The sequence below is a fragment of the Bubalus bubalis genome, chromosome 21, assembly GCF_019923935.1.
Source record: "Bubalus bubalis isolate 160015118507 breed Murrah chromosome 21, NDDB_SH_1, whole genome shotgun sequence".
Lineage (NCBI taxonomy): Eukaryota > Metazoa > Chordata > Mammalia > Artiodactyla > Bovidae > Bubalus > Bubalus bubalis.
Genome location: NC_059177.1, coordinates 45,017,138 through 45,040,003, shown reverse-complemented (window position 1 = coordinate 45,040,003; position 22,866 = coordinate 45,017,138). Strand labels below are relative to the sequence as shown.

The 22,866-nt window shown below is 40.3% G+C and overlaps 1 protein-coding gene across 6 annotated transcripts in view; it reads right to left on the bottom strand.

The window, feature by feature from the left end:
• The window catches only part of ERC2 (ELKS/RAB6-interacting/CAST family member 2), a 1,001,125-nt gene that overhangs the window by 376,893 nt on the left and 601,366 nt on the right, over nucleotides 1-22,866 (bottom strand). For all 6 annotated transcript variants that reach the window (XM_044934212.2, XM_025272988.3, XM_025272991.3 and 3 more), the window contains one exon: nucleotides 10,572-10,732. In XM_044934212.2, the coding sequence (XP_044790147.1) occupies nucleotides 10,572-10,732 (161 nt within the window). The remainder of the gene's footprint in view (nucleotides 1-10,571; nucleotides 10,733-22,866) is intronic.

Sequence of the window (22,866 nt, the reverse complement as noted above, 5' to 3'; positions counted from 1 at the left end):
TTCACCTTCACCTTCATCAGTCCTTCCAATGAACACTCAGACTGATTTCCTTTAGAACTTTGATCTCCTTGCAGTCCAAGGCACTCTCAAGAGTCTTCTCCAACACCACAGTTGAAAATTATCAATTCTTTGGCACTCAGCTGGAAAAAACATAGCTTTTTGGTGAAGAGTTCTGACAAAATGTGGTCCTGGAAAAAGGAATGGCAAACCACTTCAGCATTCTTGCCTTGAGAAGAACCCCATGAACAGTATGAAAAGGCAAAAAGATATGACACTAAAAGATGAACTACCCAGGTGGGTAGGTGCCCAATATGCTATTGGAGATCAGTGGAGAACTCCAGAAAGAATGAGGAGATGGAGCCAAAGCAAAAACAACTCCCAGTTGTGGATGTGACTGGTTATGGAAATAAATTCTGATGCTGTAAAGAGCAGTATTGCATAGGAACCTGAAATGTTAGGTCCATGAGTCAAGGTAAATTGGACGTGGTCGAAAAGGAGATGGCAAGAGTGAACATAAACATTTTAGGAATCAGCAAACTAAAATGGACAGGAATGGGTGAATTTAACTCAGATGACCATTATATCTACTACTGTGGGCAAGAATCCCTTAGAAGAAATAGAGTAGCCCTCACAGTCAACAAGAGTCTGAAATGTAATACTTGGATGCAATCTTAAAAACTACAGAATGATCTCTGTTTATTTCCAAGGCACACCATTCAACAACAAAGTAATCCAAGTATATGCTCCAAACACTAATGTTGAAGAAGCTGAAGTTGAACGGTTCTATGAAGACCTACAAGACCTTCTAGAACTAACACCCAAGAAAGATGTCCTTTTCATTGTAGGGGACTGGAATGCAAAAGTAGGAAGTCAAGAGATACCTGGAATAACAGGCAAATTTGGCCTTGGAGTACAGAATGAAGCCGGGCAAAGGCTAATAGAGTTTTGCCAAGAGAACGCACTGGTCATAGCAAACACCCTCTTCCAACAACACAAGAAAAGACTCTACACATGGACATCACCAGATGGTCAATATTGAAATCAGATTGATAATATTCTTTGCAGCCAAAAATGGAGAAGCTCTATACAATCAGCATAAACAAGACTGGGAGTTGACTGTGGCTCAGATCATGAACTCCTTATTGCCAAATTCAGACTTAAATTGAAGAAAGTATGGAAAACCACTAGACCATTCAGGTATGACCTAAATCAAATCCCTTATGATTATACAATGGAAGTGACAAATAGATTCAAGGGATTAGATCTGATAGACTGCCTGAAGAATTATGGATGGAGGCTTGTGACATTGTATAGGAGGCAGGGATCAAGACCATCCCCAAGAAAAAGAAGTGCAATAAGGCAAAATGGTTGCCTGAGGAGGCCTTACAAATAGCTGAGAAAAGAAGAGAAGCTAAAGGCAAGGGAGAAAAGGAAAATTACACCCATTTGAATGCAGAGTTCCAAAGAATAGCAAGGAGAGGTAAGAAAGCCTTCCTCAATAATCAATACAAAGAAATAGAGGGAAACAATAGAATGGGAAAGACTAGAGATCTCTTCAAGAAAATCAGAGATACCAAGGTAACATTTCATGCAAAGATGGGCACAATAAAGGGCAGAAATGGTATGGACCTAACAGAAGTAGAAGATGTTAAGAAGAGGTGGCAAGAATATACAGAAGAACTATACAAAAAAGATCTTCATGACCCAGATAATCATGATGGTGTGATCACTCACCTAGAGCCAGACATCCTGGAAAGCTAAGTCAAGTGGGCCTTAGGAAGCATCACTACACACAAAGCTAGTGGAGCTGATGGAATTCCAGGTGAGCTATTTCAAATCCTAAAGATGATGCTGTGAAAGTGCTGCACTCAATACATCAGCAAATTTGGAAAACTCAGCAGTGGCCACAGGACTGGAAAAGATGAATTTTCATTCCAATCCCAAAGAAAAGCAATGCCACAGCATGTTCAAACTACTGCACAATTGCACTCATCTCACACACTAGCAAAGTAATGCTCAAAATTCTTCAAGCCAGGCTTCAACAGTACATGAACCGCGAACTTCCAGATATTCAAGCTGGATTTAGGAAAGGTAGAGGAACCAGAGATCAAATTGCCAACATCTGCTGGATCATCGAAAAAGCAACAGAATTCCTGAAAAAACATCTACTTCTTTACCGTTAGGCGATCCTGCACATTGTAGGATGCTTAGTGGCATCGCTGGTCTCTACACACTACCTGCCAGTAGCATCATCCCTTGAGCTGTGACAACAATATTATCTCCAGATCTCACCAAATGTCCCGAAGGGGCAAAATTACGGCCAGGGTGAGAACTACTGCTTGAGAGAATCAGGAGCTAGCAACCTGGTCATCTGAGTCCAGAGCCTTGTTTACGGTTGGAGGGTCAGGCTGGCTTTGGCTCACTAGGTCACACTTGGCAGATTCGGGATGTGAAAGTCATGAGAGCCCTGCTCACTGCCCTGGAGAATTATCATTTCAGGACCTGATCTGTGACCCTGTTTGTAGTGCCCACCCCTTGGCTTCTCTTCCTGGTATACAGCTGCCCCACTCCATGCCTCCTGGGGCTTAACCTGCCAGTATCCTGTACATCCTTAGATCAAGCAGTTAACAATATTTCTCCAAAAGGAAGCTGCTCTTGGATTGAAAGAAGGACCACAACTTCCCCCTTTAACTTGCCACACTTTAGGAGGTTGGAAGGCCTGTACGATTCTCTTTCCCTTTGTTAATAATGGTTGATCTTCCCAAGCCCCCGTGGAGCTACTGCTGCGCAGATGGAGATAACATGAAGTGTGGTGCTTGGAATACTTTCAACTCTACAAATTCATGAGCATTTAGATTATTTAACTGCTGATTATGATTATTTAAGCTGAAAGATTATACCGCTCTAGCTCTGAAAATGTTTGTATTTCCACTAAAAACCAAGGGACCCATTTGACTGACATTTTTCACTATTAAAACTATACATCTAGTGCATGTTTTTGGCCAGAAGACAGTGTCTCCCCTATTTTGTTTTATGATAAGGAAGCTGAGTTCAAAGGCCTCCTCCAACTAGCTCTCTTCCTGCCCCCTCCCTCTCACCATCAACCTAGCTTGCTCTCCTGCTTCCCTAATGCAAGTTGGAAGAAGAACCTATGTGCCTGCTGCCATCCACTATTCAATTAAAACTGGATCCCAGCATCACCAAATAAAATTCTTAAGATGACAACCTCTTCTTCACTAGGAGAAAGTGTGATACAAACTGTCAGTGGTTATGATCATAGCCTGTAGTGTCAAACAGACTTGTATTTGAGTTCCAGGTGTCTGAGCCTCAGTTCCTACATTTACACACTGGGGGTCATAAGACTCCCCATCTCAGAGGAGGTGGCAATCATATGCAGGTGAAGTAAATAGCCCCTGCCTGAAATGTAATAAGCACTTAAGAACTATTCACTGGTAATATTAATCTCATTACCCAAAGTCTGCATGAACTGAATAGTATATATGCCTGAGCTAGTTTAATCCTCTGAAAGCATTTTAATCAGAGATAGTACATTTCGTAGGGCAAGGAGAGTTGAAGGGGTCTTGATTCTACCTGACACACAATTTAACTACTGATTCTTTCTCTGTGATGATTTGTAAAATACATCTCTGCTTGGCTCGTGCATGTCATATCTAAAGAGTCTTATGAAAAATAAATGCAGTGAACACAAGTACAGGATAGGTCCTGTACTTGTGGTCCTATTGAGGGGACAGTGTTCTAGACCAAGCAGTCATTTTGGCTTTTGGCAAAAGTTTTTGCATTTCAAGTAGAGTTCCTTAAGAGAAGAAACAAGATTCCAGCGTCTCCTAAATATTCTTCAAGTTCCAGATCACTCATTTAGCAGAATGACTGGTAGAATTACACACTGAAAGGAACTGTGGAGATCACCCTTCCGCCCCTCCCTGGGGAAGGGGATTCTCTCTTAGCACCCCTCCCCCCCAGGATTTGCTGACATACCTCAGAAACCACTTCAAAAGAGCATAGAGTTCCAACTGCTACAAAGCACTGTAGGAAGGCCTTCGTCTTCTTAAATAACAACTGTGCTCAGGCACAATCATCTCAGGCAGCATAAATCAAGTCCATTTCATTGTAGTTCAGTTTTATTTACCAACTTTATGTATATTAAGTCTTTTCTCTTTCACTAAAGGCCCTAAACCACCAACTCCAGGGTTACAAGAGAGATACAGAAATCCTGAGTGATAAACAACTGCCCATCATGTGACTGTCTGCAGCTCAAACCACAATCATTGCTGAATGAGCAGTTCTTCTCTCTGCCACCTTTTAGAAATACTTTTAGAACTAGAAGGAGACAAATAAGAACAGAGAGATTGGGATATTCTAGGACACATTAACATCAAGTGGAAGTCACTCAGTCGTCTCTGACTCTTTGTGACCCCATGGACTGGAGCCCACCAGGCTCCTCTGTCCATGCAATTTCCCAGACAAGAATCCCAGAGTGGGTTGCCATTCCCTTCTCCAGGGGATCTTCCTGACCCAGGAATCAAACCTGGGTCTCCTGCATTGCAGGCAGATTCTTTACATCTGAGCCACCAGGGAACCCCAGGACATATTACGATAGTATTTAATATATATTTTAAATTGAACATGCCAAAGTTTTTCTAAATAACCATGGCTTACAGAGAAAATTACACTGTAGCCCCCTCTCACCCCACACACAAAAAACTATTCAAAGTGTGAGGCCAACTCGAATTTGAAGATGAGCTCAGGGTATGCTAATTACAGTGGGTTTACCTAACATATGAATATGTCACGAACCATGATACATATATGGCCTTTTGTGGCTTATAAATCAGTTTCTTATAAATGCATTATTTCATTCAATCCCCATAACTTCTCTTGCAACTGAGTTTATCAATTTTAAGTAACAGTTGCCTTCAAAACTCCTCTCCCAGGCTCCATTAATCCTGTCCAAATTGCCAGGCACTTAGGATTCCTTCCTAAAGAAATGTGATTTGTCTTTTCTCATGTTGGCATGAAGGAAAGAATAAATTGATTTTATCATTTTCTGCACCCTGCCTCTCCTTTGAAGGGTACTTACCTAATGAGTGGCTCTCTCAAAAGGGATCCTAGATCAAAGAGGCCAACAGGATAATGCCTTAGAATAAGCCTCTGTCTTACCTCACTGTAAACTTCCTAAAATAGCCCAGTGTATACAAAGGCTTCTGAGGCTATCTGGAGAAGATTCGAGAATGTAACAATACCCAGTAAATTAAGGTGGCTCTCACAATGTCATCAGACGAGTTAAAGTATAGATGTCCCTTTAAAATCTTTACATTAAGTATGAGAAATCACCACAGAAAGTCTAAACTACACACTTCACATTATGCAACTTTTAACCAGCTCTCAAACCCGCCTTATTCATTCAGTATTTAATACTAAATGGAACAGATCAGTTAGCCTGCCTGTCTGCCTATTAAATTACTAGGCTAGTTTAAATTGTCTGAGCAAATGCACACAGATAGATTTTAAGCACAGTATCTCATGGCCTTCAATTCCTTTTAGCTACAGATATCAAATTCACCTGCCACAAATTAAATAATCGAGCTTTGGTTACTGGAATGTAAGCTCATTAACTGGTATTAATAAAACCAAACATATAGAATGATGTTCTTAATATTATTTTAATAAAATCCCTTTTAAATAGAAGCAAATGTAACAAAGACAAACCATTATGAAATGTTTTAGTAAGAGGTTTTAGATATTTTTTAAGTAAAAGAATAATCTTATACACAAGGGAAGGAGAATATTATGTTCTCCTGTGAAAATGTATGGTTGGGAACCATTAGTTCCTTCTAGTGCGGGAATAATGACTGGCAGTTAGAATACTAACCAATGAAGATTAAACTGGAAAAAATATTTATTCAGGGGGAAGAATCCTACACAAGAGAGAGTCAAAGACTGTCCACTAGGCTCAGATCCTAGAAGGTTTCTCAGACTATAGGGAGTGACATGGTATTTCCCTCTTTACTCCCAAATAATCAGGAGGGTCCTTACCAATGGAAAGAGCTTTCTAAGTGGGATTCTAAACTTCTTTGGTTCCACAAGAAGCTACTTTATTCATCTAATTATTCGTTTATTTGCTTATTTATTTGTCCATTCATTTTGATCACTCATTTTACTAAAATGAAAACTTGATAAGGGCACACATTTTTGCTTGTCCACTTATAGCAGTTGACATTCATTCCACAAATGCAGAATTTATAAAATATGGAAGTTGAATTTAATTTTCTTTTAAAAAAATGAGCATTTGTAAATGTGTATACACCAAAATGCCATCACTGTCTATCTCTGTATGGTAGGATCATAAGTGATTTTCTTTTTGAATGCCTACCATATGACAAGTTCTAGATATCCAATATTAAAAGGGAATTTCACTGTAAACAAATTAACCAACTCATTTAAAGGTAAGTCTTTAAATCAAGCAATATTTTTCTCACTTTAAATTCAGCCTAAATTTAAACTAAGAGGACAATTCCATCCCTGGCCAAGAAAATAGCAGGGGAAAATGAAGGCCAGTGTTGCACAGGTCCCAAAATGATAAAACACAAAAGAAAACTCTGGTTAAAAATTAAACAGTTGGGTTAGGAGTGTAGCTATCAAAAGGCAGTGTGAGGGAGCCTTGTAATGATGGACAGTGCTACATCTTGACCATGGTGGTCGTTATACAAATGTATACGTGTGATTAAATTGTATGTAACTAAATACATATACACACATGAGTACATGTAAAACTGGAGAAATCTAAATAAAGTTGGTAAGCTGTATCAATATCAATTTTCTGGCATAATACTGTGCTGTAATTATGCCAGATGTTACCACTGAGGGAAACAAGTGAAGCGTACAAGAGAATCCTCTGTACTATTTCTTATAACTACATATTAATCTGCAATTATTGAAAATAAGCTAACAAATTGACACAGCAGGATGCTTATCAAGACATTCTTTATATTAGCAAAATATTGGCACCCAGATAAGCCTCTGATAAAGGGAGACATCTGTATGATAGTATGTCAGATAATTAAAAATAATACAATTCAATGTTTGCTGCACAGAGCAGTGTTTACCATTCAGCAAGCAAAAGAAGGATTTACAGAATACAAAAGTACAATCTAATTTTGTTAAAAAAATAAAGAGCATTTGTAAAGGTAGACATCAAAATGCTATTAGTATATATCTCTGCATGGTAGGATCATACACAATTTTATTTCTTTTTAATTTTGCTCTTTCTTTTTTTCTCCTTTTAGAATGCACAGTACTACCTGAACAGATATAAAATAAAAATAAATTTATGAAAAATAAAAGGCTGCCTGTTCTGTGGACAGGGCTCAGCTGAAATCTATGTAGCTCTGAAACAAAAACCAAGACAAGCGGTAATGTTAATTACATGGAAAGCTATTTCAGTTCCATATAAGGATGAAGGAGCTACCTTCAAGAGCTGTGGAACATGAACCGCCACCTTATGAGCCCATGGCTTCCAAGGCAAGCGGTCTTCACCAGGCCTGGTGAATTCCTTATTATGTGGACAGCAGTCTGGCTTATATAGGCTAGAAGGCTGCGCTCAGATGTTTTCCAATACTATAACTCTGTGTCATTTAATTTTGCAACAAATTTAACGGACACCATCTCTCATTTCAAAATCCCTTTTATGTTTCAAAGTGCTTTTACATATGCTAGTTTATATTAATTTCAGTTCAGTATTTTTTTAAAAACCCTGTTACTGTAACAATTCTATGGAGTAGGTAGGGCAGGTAATATCAACCGCCATGTCACCAAAGAAAGGCAACCAGAGAGTGACCTCCTTTAAGGTTATGGATGAGTTATGAGACCACATCTTGTTTCTCTTGATTCATGGCCCTACCCCTCTTCCTAACACCATTCAGCTTTTCCCATGTACCAGGACTTCCCAGTCCTGGAGAGACTTGCCTAAAGTTGCTTGCACACTTGCCCGTCAGTTGAATGAAGAACAACAGTGGCACAGAGTGGCAGTAAACGCAGTGACACATCCAGCTGACTGTTCACACTAACTGACATTGACTCAGTTACTGTCCAATAACCAACACGTCAACTCAGCTCAATCAAGAGTCACCAAACCGTTTGGTTGACTAGAACATCTGAAGAGGCTGGTGAATCTAACTGGGGTTCTCAGTCAATTTAACTGCCCTGCACCTGTGTCCCCATGGTCCTGGGAAGAACCCTGTTAGTGGGGCTTCTGGGCCAGTTAAAGAGTGAATGAGGTTCATATTGGGCTTAATGAAGCAGAGCTTTGTTACTTTTACCAAAGGAATTAAAAGAGGAATTTTCTATTTATTTTGCAGTGGCAGCAGATTAAGCACTTCGGCAATAATGTGGCAATTCACCCAAAGAGGTCTTAGTTAGGTGCTATCTGAAATCATGAAATTAAGTGGGAAAACATACACATGGAAAAGGTTTATATGTTTTAGAAAAATAAACCCAAATTTTAGACAAATGATACTCTTCACAAAGTATACTAAACAAATGACATATTTTCATTGGCTGATAGTGCCATTTACACACATATTTCATTTTCCATGTGCCAAGCCCTCCTCTGAGTGCTTCTCTTCACAACCACCCTACGAAAGTCATTACAGGAGGAAACCATAGGGTCAGCAATGTTAAGGTCATTTTCCCCCAAGTCACACAACCACCAAGTGGACGCAACAGGATTTCAACCCAGCTCTGACAACTCCCAAACCAGCATGCTTCACCATGACTTGTTCTCTGAAAACACTGGAAGTATATGCTCTTTTTATAAACAGGAAATAATGAAAGTTTCCTTATAATGGCATAATAAATCACTCCAGGAGGTGTAGAGTTAACTTGGGAACAGCTGCAGAACAATGAGAGAAATTAGCCTGAATCTGACACATAGCAACACACAAGGAGGCAGAAGCTGGGTAAGCCAAAGAGAACGAATAAAGGCCGATGCAATCAATGTACTGCCGTTATTAATAAATTACTGATCACATCAGTAATGTCACAAATGCTTGAAATACGTTTCTTCCTAAGTACATAAAATCCAGTCTCCAGCATTCAATCTATTCATTCCAGCAATGAGCAATTACCGAGCACCAACCATATGCAGGCACTGTTCTAGGCAGTATGATTTCTGCAGTGATTCAAACAGACAAAAGTTCTGGACTTGGTGGAGTTGACATAACTGCATGAGAAAATGAGGTAGTAGAAACAGAGTCTGAACAGATTTTTGGGTTTAATCCTGGCCAGATGTCCTTAAGCAAATTACTTGAAATCTCGCTGAGTCTCAGTTCCCTCACCTCGAAACTGAGGAGAATAATATCTGTTTTTATTATATCATCTTTTATTAGGAAAAATGGGAGTTTATATGTGGAAAAAAACTACTTATTCTTTGGTCTAGGAGAAACTGAGGTAGTTGACAAGGAATAAAAGTTTTGTCCTCATTATTAAATCCTTCAAAATATTTCATTCCATATTTTCCATGATCTAAGCTTTCTGGGTTTAATACTAACCATGTGTAAGACTTGCAGGGTCAGGGTAAGGTTATTCTTCCATACCTAGCCACCAATTTCAAAGTCTATATTACAGGCTTAAGATGCTATAATTCTGTACATTTCCCCTTATTTTGGAAGGAGGCTGGATTTAAATCATACTTTAGTGATTATTTCATTTAAAGACTTAGAGAGATGCTGTTTCTTGCCTAATTTTTCAGAAATAGATTCATAGCAATTGATTATCTCTAAAATCTTTGAGTAATTATCTTTACTATGTTCTTTCATGGTGATATTATTTCACTGTGAGAATGATATAAAAGCTAGGTGGAGGTGGGTGTGTCACAGGCCCACAGGAACAACCATTGCCCGACAAGCAGTCACACCTTATTGATTAAATCAAAGAAAGACATTTGTTCCAGTCTCCTCCCCTACCCAACCCCCACCCCAGTCCAGTCCTTACCTACCCAATGAGACAGAGGGGCAGGGGCATTTCCAAGCCTGTTTTTATCAGCCCAGCAAATCAGAGTCCTGCTTTCTAAACAAAGAGGTGCCAACCTTGAGACTATGAAAACCAACACAAGCCAGGCATTGTACACAAGTGAAAAGAATATAATTAGCAAAGTTATAGTCACAATTAGGAAATACCTCCTCAGAAAAGTTTCCATTTAACCCTGAGCAGGACTTCAATTACCATTGTGCTTAACAAGGCCTCTGTCTCTTGGCCAGCTCAAACCTTTTCGACAGATCTAAGAATATTAGTGCCGTCCACAAAACACAGAGTCACAAAACCTTATGTTGGATTTTTTTTTTCTTTTTTGAATAACAGATGTGAAAAATGTGCACATTGGGACATGGAAGCTGTAATTCGAGAAAATAAGAAGCACAGTCACAGAAACAACTAGTCAAGTGTTAGCTACATGATTCTCTCTCCAAGCTCTTTCCTCCTCTTCTTTAGCATTCCCTTTCTCATCCCTAGAGAGAAGTTAGAAAAGAAAGACTGAGAAAGCAAAAATGGGCACTCACTTCATCTCTAGGATCTCCTCCAGCTGCTTTCTCCTCTCTGTCCGGAGGTTGGCCAAGTGTGCTTCTTTCTCAGCCAGGGACTGCTGCGTGGAGGCAAGGCGAGCCTTGGTGGCATCCAGTTCCTGTCTGGTCTTCTCCAGCGCATTCATCAGTTCTTCTATCTGAAAAGCGCATGGGACCCAGTGTGTTATTTCTCCTCCATTCAAGCACAAGGTGTGCCTTGTGTTCTGACAACAGATACAAAGGAATTACCGCCATTCTTGAGCTGGGCGTTGTATCCCGGCGTCCATTCTTTCTTTGTCACTACTTAAAAATAAACATTTCAAACCCAAGAAATGTCCAAATTTCTCCAAGGTCCTCATTCAATTGAATTATCCAATAACTTTTATAGAAACTACTTAATGTATTTATTAGAACTGGAAGGTGAGTGGCTTGACCCAATTTCAACCTGTGTTTGGCAAAAATCTCAGATACTGCCTCACAGTTGGCTGAAGGCAACTCTCAAATGCACTTTGCCCGGCACAATATACTTTTGTGTGTAGGCCCCAGAGCATTCTGACAGGAAGCTACTCTATGTGTTTCAAATTCATTCATGTTTTAGCCTATCAAAGCCTTGTTTGGCAAAAGCGATTTGATGGCCAAGGGGCCTCAGGGGCCCCCCTCTCACCTCACCTCCCTGTTTCATATTCAGGAAGCAAGGTTTGGCCAAAGGTAAACAGAATCCCAGCCACAAAAGGTTCAAGTTTGGTTTGCCCCTGAAGTTTGAGAGGGTTCTAAACTTGAAATAAATGACATGTAACTTTTATAGGGTGCTAATACACCATAGAAATAAGCCAGACTATCAAATATCCAGGGTTTTCAGCCAGGTCCCAAAAAATTGGACCAGGGAGCCCCAAGGCAAGGCCTTATCCTTCCCGAACCATTGGAGACTTTTAAAAGCCAACACACAACAAAGAAGGCTGGTGTTTAATGGTTCTTTTCCAGAGCCTTCCATGGAATGCCATCCCTTGCACAGATACAGGCTGCATCCACCCTGAGAACTTAAAACCATGGTTTCAGGAAGTTTCTAGACTCCAGAGTTGATGTTTGGATTTCTAAGTCACCCCTTCCAGCTGAACTTGGCAGAATGGGATCATCTATCACTAAAGTCAACAGAACGCCCTTCAAAATGTGTCAATGACATGTTAAGTTCCAATTCATAAAGACTTTCTACACCATTTCTGCAGTTTTACATGGAATTTATTCAGAATAAGCATGATAGTTCATATCCAAGGTAAATTACAGGCTTTTAAAATTCAGAAAACCCTCCATTTTGTCCTGATAAAAAGAGGAAACTTGATGACCAGGTAATATAAATAAAAGCCCAAACCAAAAACAGTTTTAAAAGCAAGGAATATAGAGCATAACCTATGAAAGTCACAGAACTACACAGGGATAAACAGCATTATTCTTTAACAAACAAAATTTAAATATTAAAAAGCAATCAAACTTTTTAGTTTCTCATATAAGTTCATCGAATATCATAAATATAACTAGAAGCCTTTCTACAAAACAATACTTGATGAGGCTGAAGCAGAAGTGTTTTTGTCTGTTTTACCCTATTTTTTATAGATTCAATAGCAGTGCTGCTTTTTAAAAGATCAATATTATGGTCATTCCAAGCATCAGCTCAGATACAGTCTGCCTGATCCTCTACTTGGGATGGTCTGTGTTCTTATGACTCCCTTTCCTTTCGTAACTTTAAAAAAAAAAAATCCAAATGTATTATCGATGTCAGAGAAGAGGGAGGGTGTCCAGGATTCTCACCTGCTGAATCTCTTATTAGTTGAGCTGGCCCGCTTGCAATCCACAGACACAGAATGCTACTTTGTGGGTTTCCAAGCTCTTAGTTCACCTTCCATGTGACTGCATACAGCAGATACTAACTAGTTTAATATTAAACCAGCTTTAACAATTACACCTTAGATCATTGTCATTTCCAAGCAGAAGCATTTAAGAACTAGCAATCAACCACAACCTTCCCTTTTCCAGGCCACAATGACTTCAGAACCATGTTTCAGATGATGTCTCCTCCAGCCTGAGTCCCTGAGTGATCACAGTGAAGCTAAAGGCCAAACCATACCACATAAGCAAGGCAGCACCTTCACTGTGTTACAACATGAGATGAGAGGCTGTCACCTCCAGTGTGACTTGGACTGTCTTGACTGATGAACTGTTACACTCCTTATCAAGTGCCTATAACACCTGCTTCCATCTCCCTACCACCAGGTCCCTCTCATTAAGAGGTTGTACTTTTTATTCTTGTTCTCCCAACACTTACAGGCCACCGATACCCTCCTTCTTGCCATATGTCTTTTCTTAATGTGTAGTTTGCACAGCTGAATGGTTCCCCAACTTCTTATTCTCACTGGAAGTAATATTTTAGCTGGCTATACCTATGAAACTTGTGCCTTAAAAATGATCAGATTTGAAACATGTCTCCATAACTTACTATATGACTGACACAAGTTTCTTTATCTCTTTTGGCTTTGGGTTCTTTACCTGGAAACAGGAAATTATGTTGTTTATTCCTATTAGATGTCTGTGGGCATTACACGGGATGACATAGCCTCTATATCATTTATTCTTCTAATTAATATCAATAAAATAACACTTTCCCTTAAAATAAGGTATACTCATATGGAATCCAAAAGACAGGAAAATTAAAAAAATTTTTTTATATAAGAATAATGATATTCTTTTTAGCTAAGATTACCCAAAATACCACCACATGGAGATAAACACTCTGAACATTTTGTTTTAATTTCTCCATCTCTCTCTTACTCTTTTACATATTACATATAGTTGAGATGTATGTATAATTTTGTAAACTGTTTTAAATAACCTCCGATATGCAGATGACACCACCCTTATGGCAGAAAGTGAAGAGGAACTAAAAAGCCTCTTGATGAAAGTGAAAGTGGAGAGTGAAAAAGTTGGCTTAAAGCTCAACATTCAGAAAACGAAGATCATGGCATCTGGTCCCATCACTTCATGGGAAATAGATGGGGAAACAGTGGAAACAGTGTCAGGCTTTATTTTTCTGGGCTCCAAAATCACTACAGATGGTGACTGCAGCCATGAAATTAAAAGACGCTTACTCCTTGGAAGGAAAGTTATGACCAACCTAGATACCATATTCAAAAGCAGAGACATTACTTTGCCAACAAAGGTTCGTCTAGTCAAGGCTATGGTTTTTCCTGTGGTCATGTATGGATGTGAGAGTTGGACTGTGAAGAAGGCTGAGCACTGAAGAATTGATGCTTTTGAACTGTGGTGTAGGAGAAGACTCTTGAGAGTCCCTTGGACTGCAAGGAGATCCAACCAGTCCATTCTGAAGGAGATCAGCCCTGGGATTTCTTTGGAAGGAATGATGCTGAAGCTGAAACTCCAGTACTTTGGCCACCTCATGAGAAGAGTTGACTCATTGGAAAAGACTCTGATGCTGGGAGGGATTGCGGGCAGGAGGAGAAGGGGACGACAGAGGATGAGATGGCTGGATGGCATCACTGACTCGATGGACGTGAGTCTGAGTGAACTCTGGGAGTTGGTGATGGACAGGGAGGCCTGGCGTGCTGCGATTCATGGGGTCACAAAGAGTCGGACACGACTGAGTGACTGATCTGATATATATATAAAATTAAAAAGCCCCCCTTCTTATTAGATAGCCTCTCTGAAACACAGTGCAATGGGTGAGTGGGACTGTATCCATTCCCCATTCACCTATAAGCCAACCTTTCCCTTGGGTTCTCAGAAGCTCTCCTTAGATTGAGAACTTACTTCCCCTGTTTGTTTTGCAAACTCTTCACCTTCCTGCATCCATAACTGGACCTTTCCCTTCATGACTCTGTCCCAGAGACATTTTCCTCATCCACGTGGCTTCTCAGAGGAGGACTGAAGTTTGTCTCCATAGCTCTCACCACTATTCTAATACTTTTCCAAACTTTGTCTCCTTTTATTTACTTAACATCTTTCACATACACTGAACCACTTGGTAATTACTTCCGTTTAGATGTCACAGTATCACTTTGAATTCAGGATGATCCATGCACACCTATCTAAACAAGATCCCTACCACCTACCCCAGCTCTCCGCACCTGCCATTCCCTAACACATTGGTGACACTTTAGTCCAGTGTCCTGACCTTTTCTCAGTGACTCATGTTTAAGAACCGCATTTGTGTCTTCCCTCTCTTTCCCCTTTGTTTTCTCTTCATCATCAAGTCTATTTTGGAAACACTTTCTGAGACATCATCTTTTTCTATCACTACTTTTTATGCTTCCAGTTGAATCCCTTCCCCTCCCACATTTCTGACAAGATCGAAAATAAGTGTCTATGTGTGTGTGTGTGTGTGCGCGCACGTGTGTTCCCAGCCTTTGTTCCTACCCCAACCCTACCCTAAATAAGAACTTGGCTTTGCCTGATCAGCTTCTTCGCTGTCAGAGTTCTCTCTCAGCCAGGACTGTGCCTGGAATTTAGGAAATAGGTAGTAGAGTGAACCAGCAAAACTGAGCGCAAAGGTACAGTACTTTGAAGGGCAGGCTATGACAGTCTGTATGATAAAAAGTAGGAGATAGGCGTGAGAGAGGAAAGAGGAGTGATGAGCCTGGAGACTGGGCACACAGAGGTTTTGTTTTGTTTTAAGGGCAGAATAAGATGACTGAGAAGGAAGAGAAAAGAGGAAGGGGAAAAAGTTGCTAGGTGTTATTCCTGGGGTCCCTTCAATGTTTTCCAAAGACACAGATTGAAGGTTAGACTTTCCTTTTGATTTTTTTCAGCTGTTTTGACTTTGTGTCTTTGGATGTGACTTTGAACTGGGTGAGCCAAGATGTCTCATGGGATTTATTCTTACAACTTGCCTCCCTACTTCCAGGAAAATATGCCTAAACCATCAATATTTCATCAAAAGTATCACTGGTCTGGTTCCTACATCTCAAGGGGCTCCTGATTACCCACAGTTGTGGTCTTCAAACTCTGTTCCCTAGACCACCATGAGTTCCAAAGAGGCATCTGGGGGCTAATAAACAGATCAGTGGAGTGGGAGGAGGGGTGTGAATCAGCAGAGCGCTCCATCCACCGTCTCACACTCAAAGGGAGTTGTTCTACTTTGTCTTCTATACAGCATTTCGCTTAAAATTTAATTTGAATTTTTTCAGTTTTAACTATTTTAAAATATTTTGAATATTTTTATATAAAATATATAGAAATAGATATTTAATATATGTAAATATATAGCTATGTATTTATACATAATTAAAATATTTTAAATATGGAGAATGGTTAAAATTATGGATTAAGAAACCAGACTGCACTAATAACACTTGCTTTACCATTTATTATAGAGCCTTGGGAAAGTGTCTGAGTTTCTTCATCTGTAACAGTAGTATGTCTCACTAGAATTACTTCAGGTATTAAGTGAAGCAATGAAAGTAAAGCTCTTAGCGTGGGGACTAGCAAATATGAAAACACACAGGACATGCTTAACAGAAGAGACAGCACAGCACAGTGGTTACAAACAGAACCGAGGAGCTAGCCTACCACTTACTATCTGTGTCCTTCTGAGTCAGTTATAAAACCTTTCTGAACCCAGCTTCCCTGTGATGTGGGAACTTAGCTAAAAGGAGTTTGGCGAAGATTCAATGGGTTAATGTGTATGATGCACTAAGAACAATGCCCAAGTACTTGGTGCCATAGAAGCATGGCCAATACAGGGCCAATTTAAGTATTCAACCCATTTTATGTTTGCTTATTACTGAATTCAAGATTCTGTGCTTGCTGTCACCTATCTTCAGCAACAACAACAACACACACACACACATACACACATGCACACACACCCTTGGACTACCCCATAGTGCTGTGCTGTGCTAAGTCGCTTTCATTGTGGCCAATTCTTTGCGACCCTATGGACCATAGCCTGCCAGGCTCCCCTGTCCAGGGGATTCTCCAGGCAAGAATACTGGAGTGAGTTGCCGTGCCCTCCTCCAGGGGATCTTCCTGATCCAGGGATTGAACCCACATCTCTTAAGTCTCCTGCACTGGCAGGCAGGTTCTTTACCACTGGTGCCACCTGGCAGGCCCGGACTACCCTATAGTGACTGCTCCAGTTACTGAAATTGCCTCCCCTTTAAGGCTCTGCCACAGAGCGCTGGCCTCCTTCATAGGTTCAGTGATATAAATCTGGAGCTCTTAAAACAGGCAGACCTGATCAAGTTTAGGTTCCATCAATACAACCTCTGTGACCTTAGGACAATCTAAACCCAATGCTTCCTAAACTCTGCTGCACAATTGAACCCTTTAGAAATATTTTTAAAATCCTGATGCCATAGTCACACTCCTACCAATTAAATGAAAACATCTGAGGGTAGGAGTCTGGCATTAGTACTTTATTAAAAAAGCAGGTGATTCTAAAGTGATAGCAAAGTGCAACCTATACTGGGAAGCCTGAACATTACTGACCTTTCAGCCGCAGGTCCTCCTCTACAAAATAGGGGGAGGAAACAGAAGTCACCACACAGGGTTGGCACAAGCACAAAGGGAGACAATACACCTCAAGCATCCAGCCCTCTCTGTTAGACATCCTGCAAGTGTCCAGGGCGTGACAGTTACTGCTGTCCCAAGGCTGGGCTGTTGGTAGCATTACTTTCACCCAAGTGCCTTCGGTTGTTACCTTCTGCACCCAACTTTCTACCACCTCATCAAACACCATTTCACGTTTCTGCACAACCCTTTCATGTGTGTGCTTTGTTGCTACAACTGGATTGTAATCCTCAGAGGGCAAGGACCACGTCTCCATTCTCTCTGGAAGGCCCTTCAGCTCCTGACATGGAACCAGTGTCCACACTCAATAAATACCTGAGGAATGAGAGGAAAGGGAGTGCAAAGATGTGATTCTGAAACACCCTCCTCTGACCCTCTTAGTGCAATGATGGATGAAGTGTAAGTCCGAACTTGATACTTTGCTACCCCATAAATCAATGGTCCCCTTGCCATCCTCACCAAACGCCCTTCAAGTTCTTGCTCTCTGTTTGCCTCAAGCACCTTCTGTTTGCTATGGAGACAAGAGGGCTCGGATACTCAGCCCCTGAATGGAGGGAACTCTATGCTCACGGCCACCTGGAAGCCATCAAGAGCACCCAGGAACCCAGGAGTTTCGAGATGGCCTGATAAAAAAGCTACCCCAGGCCTTGAGCTGGGGTAGAAGCAAGCAGCTTTTAATCCTGCTCTGCATTCCACTCACTCTGCTGGGACCTGGGAGACATGCAGCCCTTCTACCACTGCACCACCTCGTCTCCCTGGGTATCTCCTGCGTGCAAGGCACTGTGCTAGACACAACAGGCTCACCCTCAGAAGCTGTCTGGTTTGGCGGGCAACCCTGAATCAAAAAAATTTAATTACAATAGTGATGAAAAAAAAACTAATATAGAAAAGTACTGAGTGATGAGCAACAGTTAAAAGCCAATCTTGTCCTAGGCCTCATGGCTGGTCTCCAAAACCAGGTAGGTAAATGGGAGTGGTCTGCTAAAGAGGAGGGAGGAAATACAAGCTGGGAAGCCCAGGCTGCAGGGCCCCATGGTCCTGTTCATTGGGGAACTGCTACTGGAAGAATCACAATGATTATGAGCTAACAAATGCTTTTGAAAAATCCAGCAGGAGAGCAACCAGTGTGTCTCAATTCAACACAGCATTTGCTTATTTTGGAAGCTCATCTATTGGTAATTCACCTGACAATAATATTTCCTGGGTGGGGGCATGGAGTTTAGAGAGGCTGTTTTGTTCCTAAAAGGCCATCTGTGATGAAAAAAGAGAAATCACAGCAACATCAGAAATCTTCTATAAACATTTAACATGTTCCAGTTTTTAAAATTTCCTAAAAGGTCCCCACATAGGGCAAGATTGGCAATGTGATGCTCTATCTAGAAAGCTAAGATTACATTTTAAAATATACATTGCTTTGGTGTCACATATCTAGAATAATTAAAGGTTTCTTCAAATTAGATGACTTCTTGGGCTCACCAATTAAACAAAACAAAACAAAAATCCCTAACTGTTTGTGTGTAAGTTCTGATTTTATTAGTTATTCTATGTGACAGATTACAAAAAGCCTCTTATAAAATGGTTAAGTTACCAGGACTATTCAGCAGTATTTGAATAATTCATAAGTCTGTACACTTTAAGAATAGTGAAGCTATCAAATGAATTTCTAGAGTCTAATGCTTAAACACCCAGTTCTGGAGAAATGGTCGGAATTTTAAAGTGAATATTGGAGCTTTAAAACAATAAAATAAGAAACCTGTTTAAGACCTTAAATCATTAACATGTGTCGACTTAAACTTACACATACATTTGTGTTGTTTAACTAAATATTTGAAAACCAGATTCTCTCTCAGTTATCTGCCAAGAGCCCAACTGCCCGCTCTGTGTCTCTCTTCCTGACACGTGGCAACATCCAGTGCTTTTCAAGAGGCTCACTTGGCAGGAACTGATCTTCAAATATTTTGATAAAACAATTTTTCCCTTAAATTATATGTCAGCATTGATTTAGTGTCTATCTTGTGTTAATGATTTGGAATTTTTAAACAGCTTTTAAAACCATGTGTTAAAATTACACAGGCTCTTCTGCCATCCCCCCTCACCATCCATCCTAGTTTTCTGTCCTCACTGCATCCCAAGCGCAAGAGGATGGTCGTTTCAGTTTGCACCAAAACACAGAGCCAGTGAAATGCCCATATCCCAAGTTACAGCAAATCTGGAATGTGAATTGGTCCTGGGGGAATAGCTGGGACTTGGCCCAGCTCTGCCCTGGGTACAGAGAAGGTCACGCTAAGATGAGGAGGTAAAGATAAACGCTGAAACCCTCTCTCCTCAACAGCAACAACTTCTGAGGCACTGATGCTGTGGGTTGAAGGATCTGTTAGAACAAGGACTACTAATCTTATTTTTCCAATTACTCTTATCTTATATTTCTATCTCTGCCTCCCTCTCACCTCCCCACTGCTGCCTTAGAGTGACACCTTTTGGAAAAGGTTGAAACTGAAAATCCCCAGACTGTTTTCTGCTTGGACCTGGCTACCCTCAAGATTGCATTTGGGACTTGTTTTCTCCTCACTGAAGTTTAAACTTCTCTCTGCCTAAATGTGTCACCTCTGATCCTTCAGCTGCAAACAAATACCCCATCAAGAGAGGCTGTTTGGGCTTCAGCTCTTTGATTTTGACAGCACTTTAAACTCCTCCTTTCCCCCTCCCTTCTCAAAGCTTATTAACAAAATCTCACTCCATAGTAAAGGACGGATGGAGAATAAATGTGTAAAATACATCCATTCTGACTGAACAGATTCTGAGTCAGAGTACGGATGAGTAACAGTTTCTCTGGAAGGCCCTTGAGCATTCATCATCCCAGGCTGAACTTCTTCAGGGGAATCTCCCTTAGAAAAAGGCTGTGGATCTACTTCTGTGTATGTCTGGTGTAGCTACTTTTCGAGCAACTGGGAGACATTTTTACTTTATGTGTGCACAGCTCTGCGAAAGAGCCAGTGTTTTCCCTAAGAGTCTCAGGTTCTCGAGGAGCAGTGTGTGCATGCTAAGTCACTTCAGTCATGTCCGAATCTTTGTGACTCCATAGACTGTAGCCCGCCAGGCTCCTCTGTCCATGGAATTTTCCAGGCAAGAGCACTGGAGTGAGTGGCCTCCAGTACTCCTCCTGGAAGACCCTCCTCCAGGGGATCTTCCCAACCTATCACTTATGTCCCACATCACTTATGTCCCCTGCAGTGCCAGGCCAGTTGTTTACCACTAGTTTCACCCGAGAAGCAGTACAAAGAGTAGCTAAGTGTGTGGACTCTGAAGCTGGGGGCTTAGGTCCCAGTCAGGAACCAGGCATGTACTGACCCTGGAAAAAGTACTTGAGCTCCATGTACATCAGTTTCTTTCTCTGTAAAATGTGGGTGACAGTTGCACCTCCCAGAATCCTTGCAAAGAATACCTGACTTACAATAATTACACACGTGCCACACAGAAAGCACATTATCACCAACAGTGATGTTAGTTTTAACACCAGCTCTTATTTTTCAGCCTATTAGAGCATGAGGAAGCAAGACAAAGGGTTGAATTTCCATGTTTTTACATTTTCAGAAAGACAACATTTTCCATCTTCAATGGAACAGTGAAATTTTTTACTCTGAAATCTATATCAAGCCAAATTAATTACCTACAAAATATACTAAACTCCAATCACAATTATAAAGGAACTCATGAAGATATCAGAGCAGCATGGTCCCATAAAACCTCTTTGTGATGAGGCAAGGCCCTAATTTGCACTTTCCAATACGCATGCCATTAATTATGTGTGGCTATGAAAGTGAAAGTCACTCAGTCCTGTCCAACTCTTTGTGACCCCATGGACTATACAGTCCACGGAAATCTCCAGGCCAGAATACTAGAGTGGGTAGCCTTTCCCTTCTCCAGGGAATCTTCCCAACCCAGGGATCGAACCCAGGTCTCCCGCATTGTAGGCAGATTATTTACTCTCTGAGCTACCAGTGAAGCCCATATGTGGCTATAGAGCACTGGAAATATGACTGGTACAACTGAAGAAATGGGTTTTTTTTTGTTTTTTAGTCTTAACTAATAAAAAAATTTTAATTTAAATATCCATATGTCTAGTGGCTACTGTATTGGAGAGAATGAGAGCATTCGAATTTTACAACTTATTGTCAAATGGTGACATGTAAGAGTTATTTCAATTTTTGTGGAAAGTTTTTTTTTTAGCATATGAGAAAAATGTTTATTTGGTCACACCACACTGCATGTGGAATTTTAGTTTTCAAACCAGGGATTGAGCCCAAATTCTTTGCATTGGAAGTGCAGAGTCTTAACTACTAGATTGCCAGGGAAGTTCCCTCCAAAACTCTTAAATTCCTTTAAATTCTGCACAACCCAAGAATCAGCATTTGACCCAGTGACTTCCCTCTAGGAATTTATTCTAAAGATTTAATAAAGGTGTTCATCACACTGTTGTTTATAAAACTCAGAATAAAAATTATGCATATATGTATATACATATATATGTTCATATACAGAGAGAAACATATAAACACAAGTACTTATACCAACATACACAGACATACCCTCACCTTCCAAAGAAATTAAATAAATTGTGTGTCTGTGTGTGTGTATAGGTGTTACAAAGAAATCAGATAATACATTGCAGGCATCAGTTTTTGAGATGTTGGTCATAGATTAGAAACATTTAACAGAGAAGAAAGATATTAATGAAACCTGAGAAAAGCAGGTTAGTAAATGATAAACACAATACCATCCCAATCATATGTGGGTTTCTAAATGAATATTCATAGGAAAAAAGAAGAAAGAAGGGCATCAAAATATACATGACATGATTGTTCCTGAGGTTAGATTTCAGGTGATCTATAATAGTCTTCTTTGTACTTTTTGATACAACTATGAATCATTAATGTAAAAAGAGTGTAAGTTTTAAAAATAGCAACCATATCTATGAAACAGAAAGAGAGTCACAGACACAGAGAATAGACTTGTGGTTGCTAAGGGGGAGACGAAGTAGGAAAGTGAAGTACTTGGAGTTTGGGATTAGCAGATGCAAACAATTATATATAGGATGGATAAACAACAAGGTCCTTCTGTATAGCACAGAAAACTATATTCAGTGTCTTGTGATAAATCATAATGGAAAAGAATATAAAAAAGGATATATATATATATACACACACACACATACATATATGTATAACTGAATCACTACTATACATTAGAAATTAGCATAACATTGTAAATCAACTATACTTCTTCAATAAATTTTTTTTTAATTTAAATTGCTTCAAAAGAAGGTCTCGGTAGAAAGTACTTCTGCTCCCATGGAAAAATTAGTTGCTGGGAGAGCATCACCTCCAAAGGATAGTAATAAAGCAGGGAGGGGCCCTCTGGTGGCAGTTATGGTGGCAACTACTGTCAGCCAAAAGGATCTTAAGACAGGCCACACTTCCTAGCATGGTTTCTTTGCCCTTGACAGTCACTTAGATTTATGCTGATTATAATCCAGGTTCACCAGGGAGTGCCTGAGTGTTAGTGACTCCACAGCTGTCATCAGCCATTCCTGGCACCTCGACCCTGCCCCACAATGTGCCTGAACGTTGCTCATTTCAACTTGCTCCCTCATAAAGTTCCTGTGGGTTTTGAAGCCCAGTTTGGCAGCTTGCTTGTCTAGCATTTTCTACTTTTATTA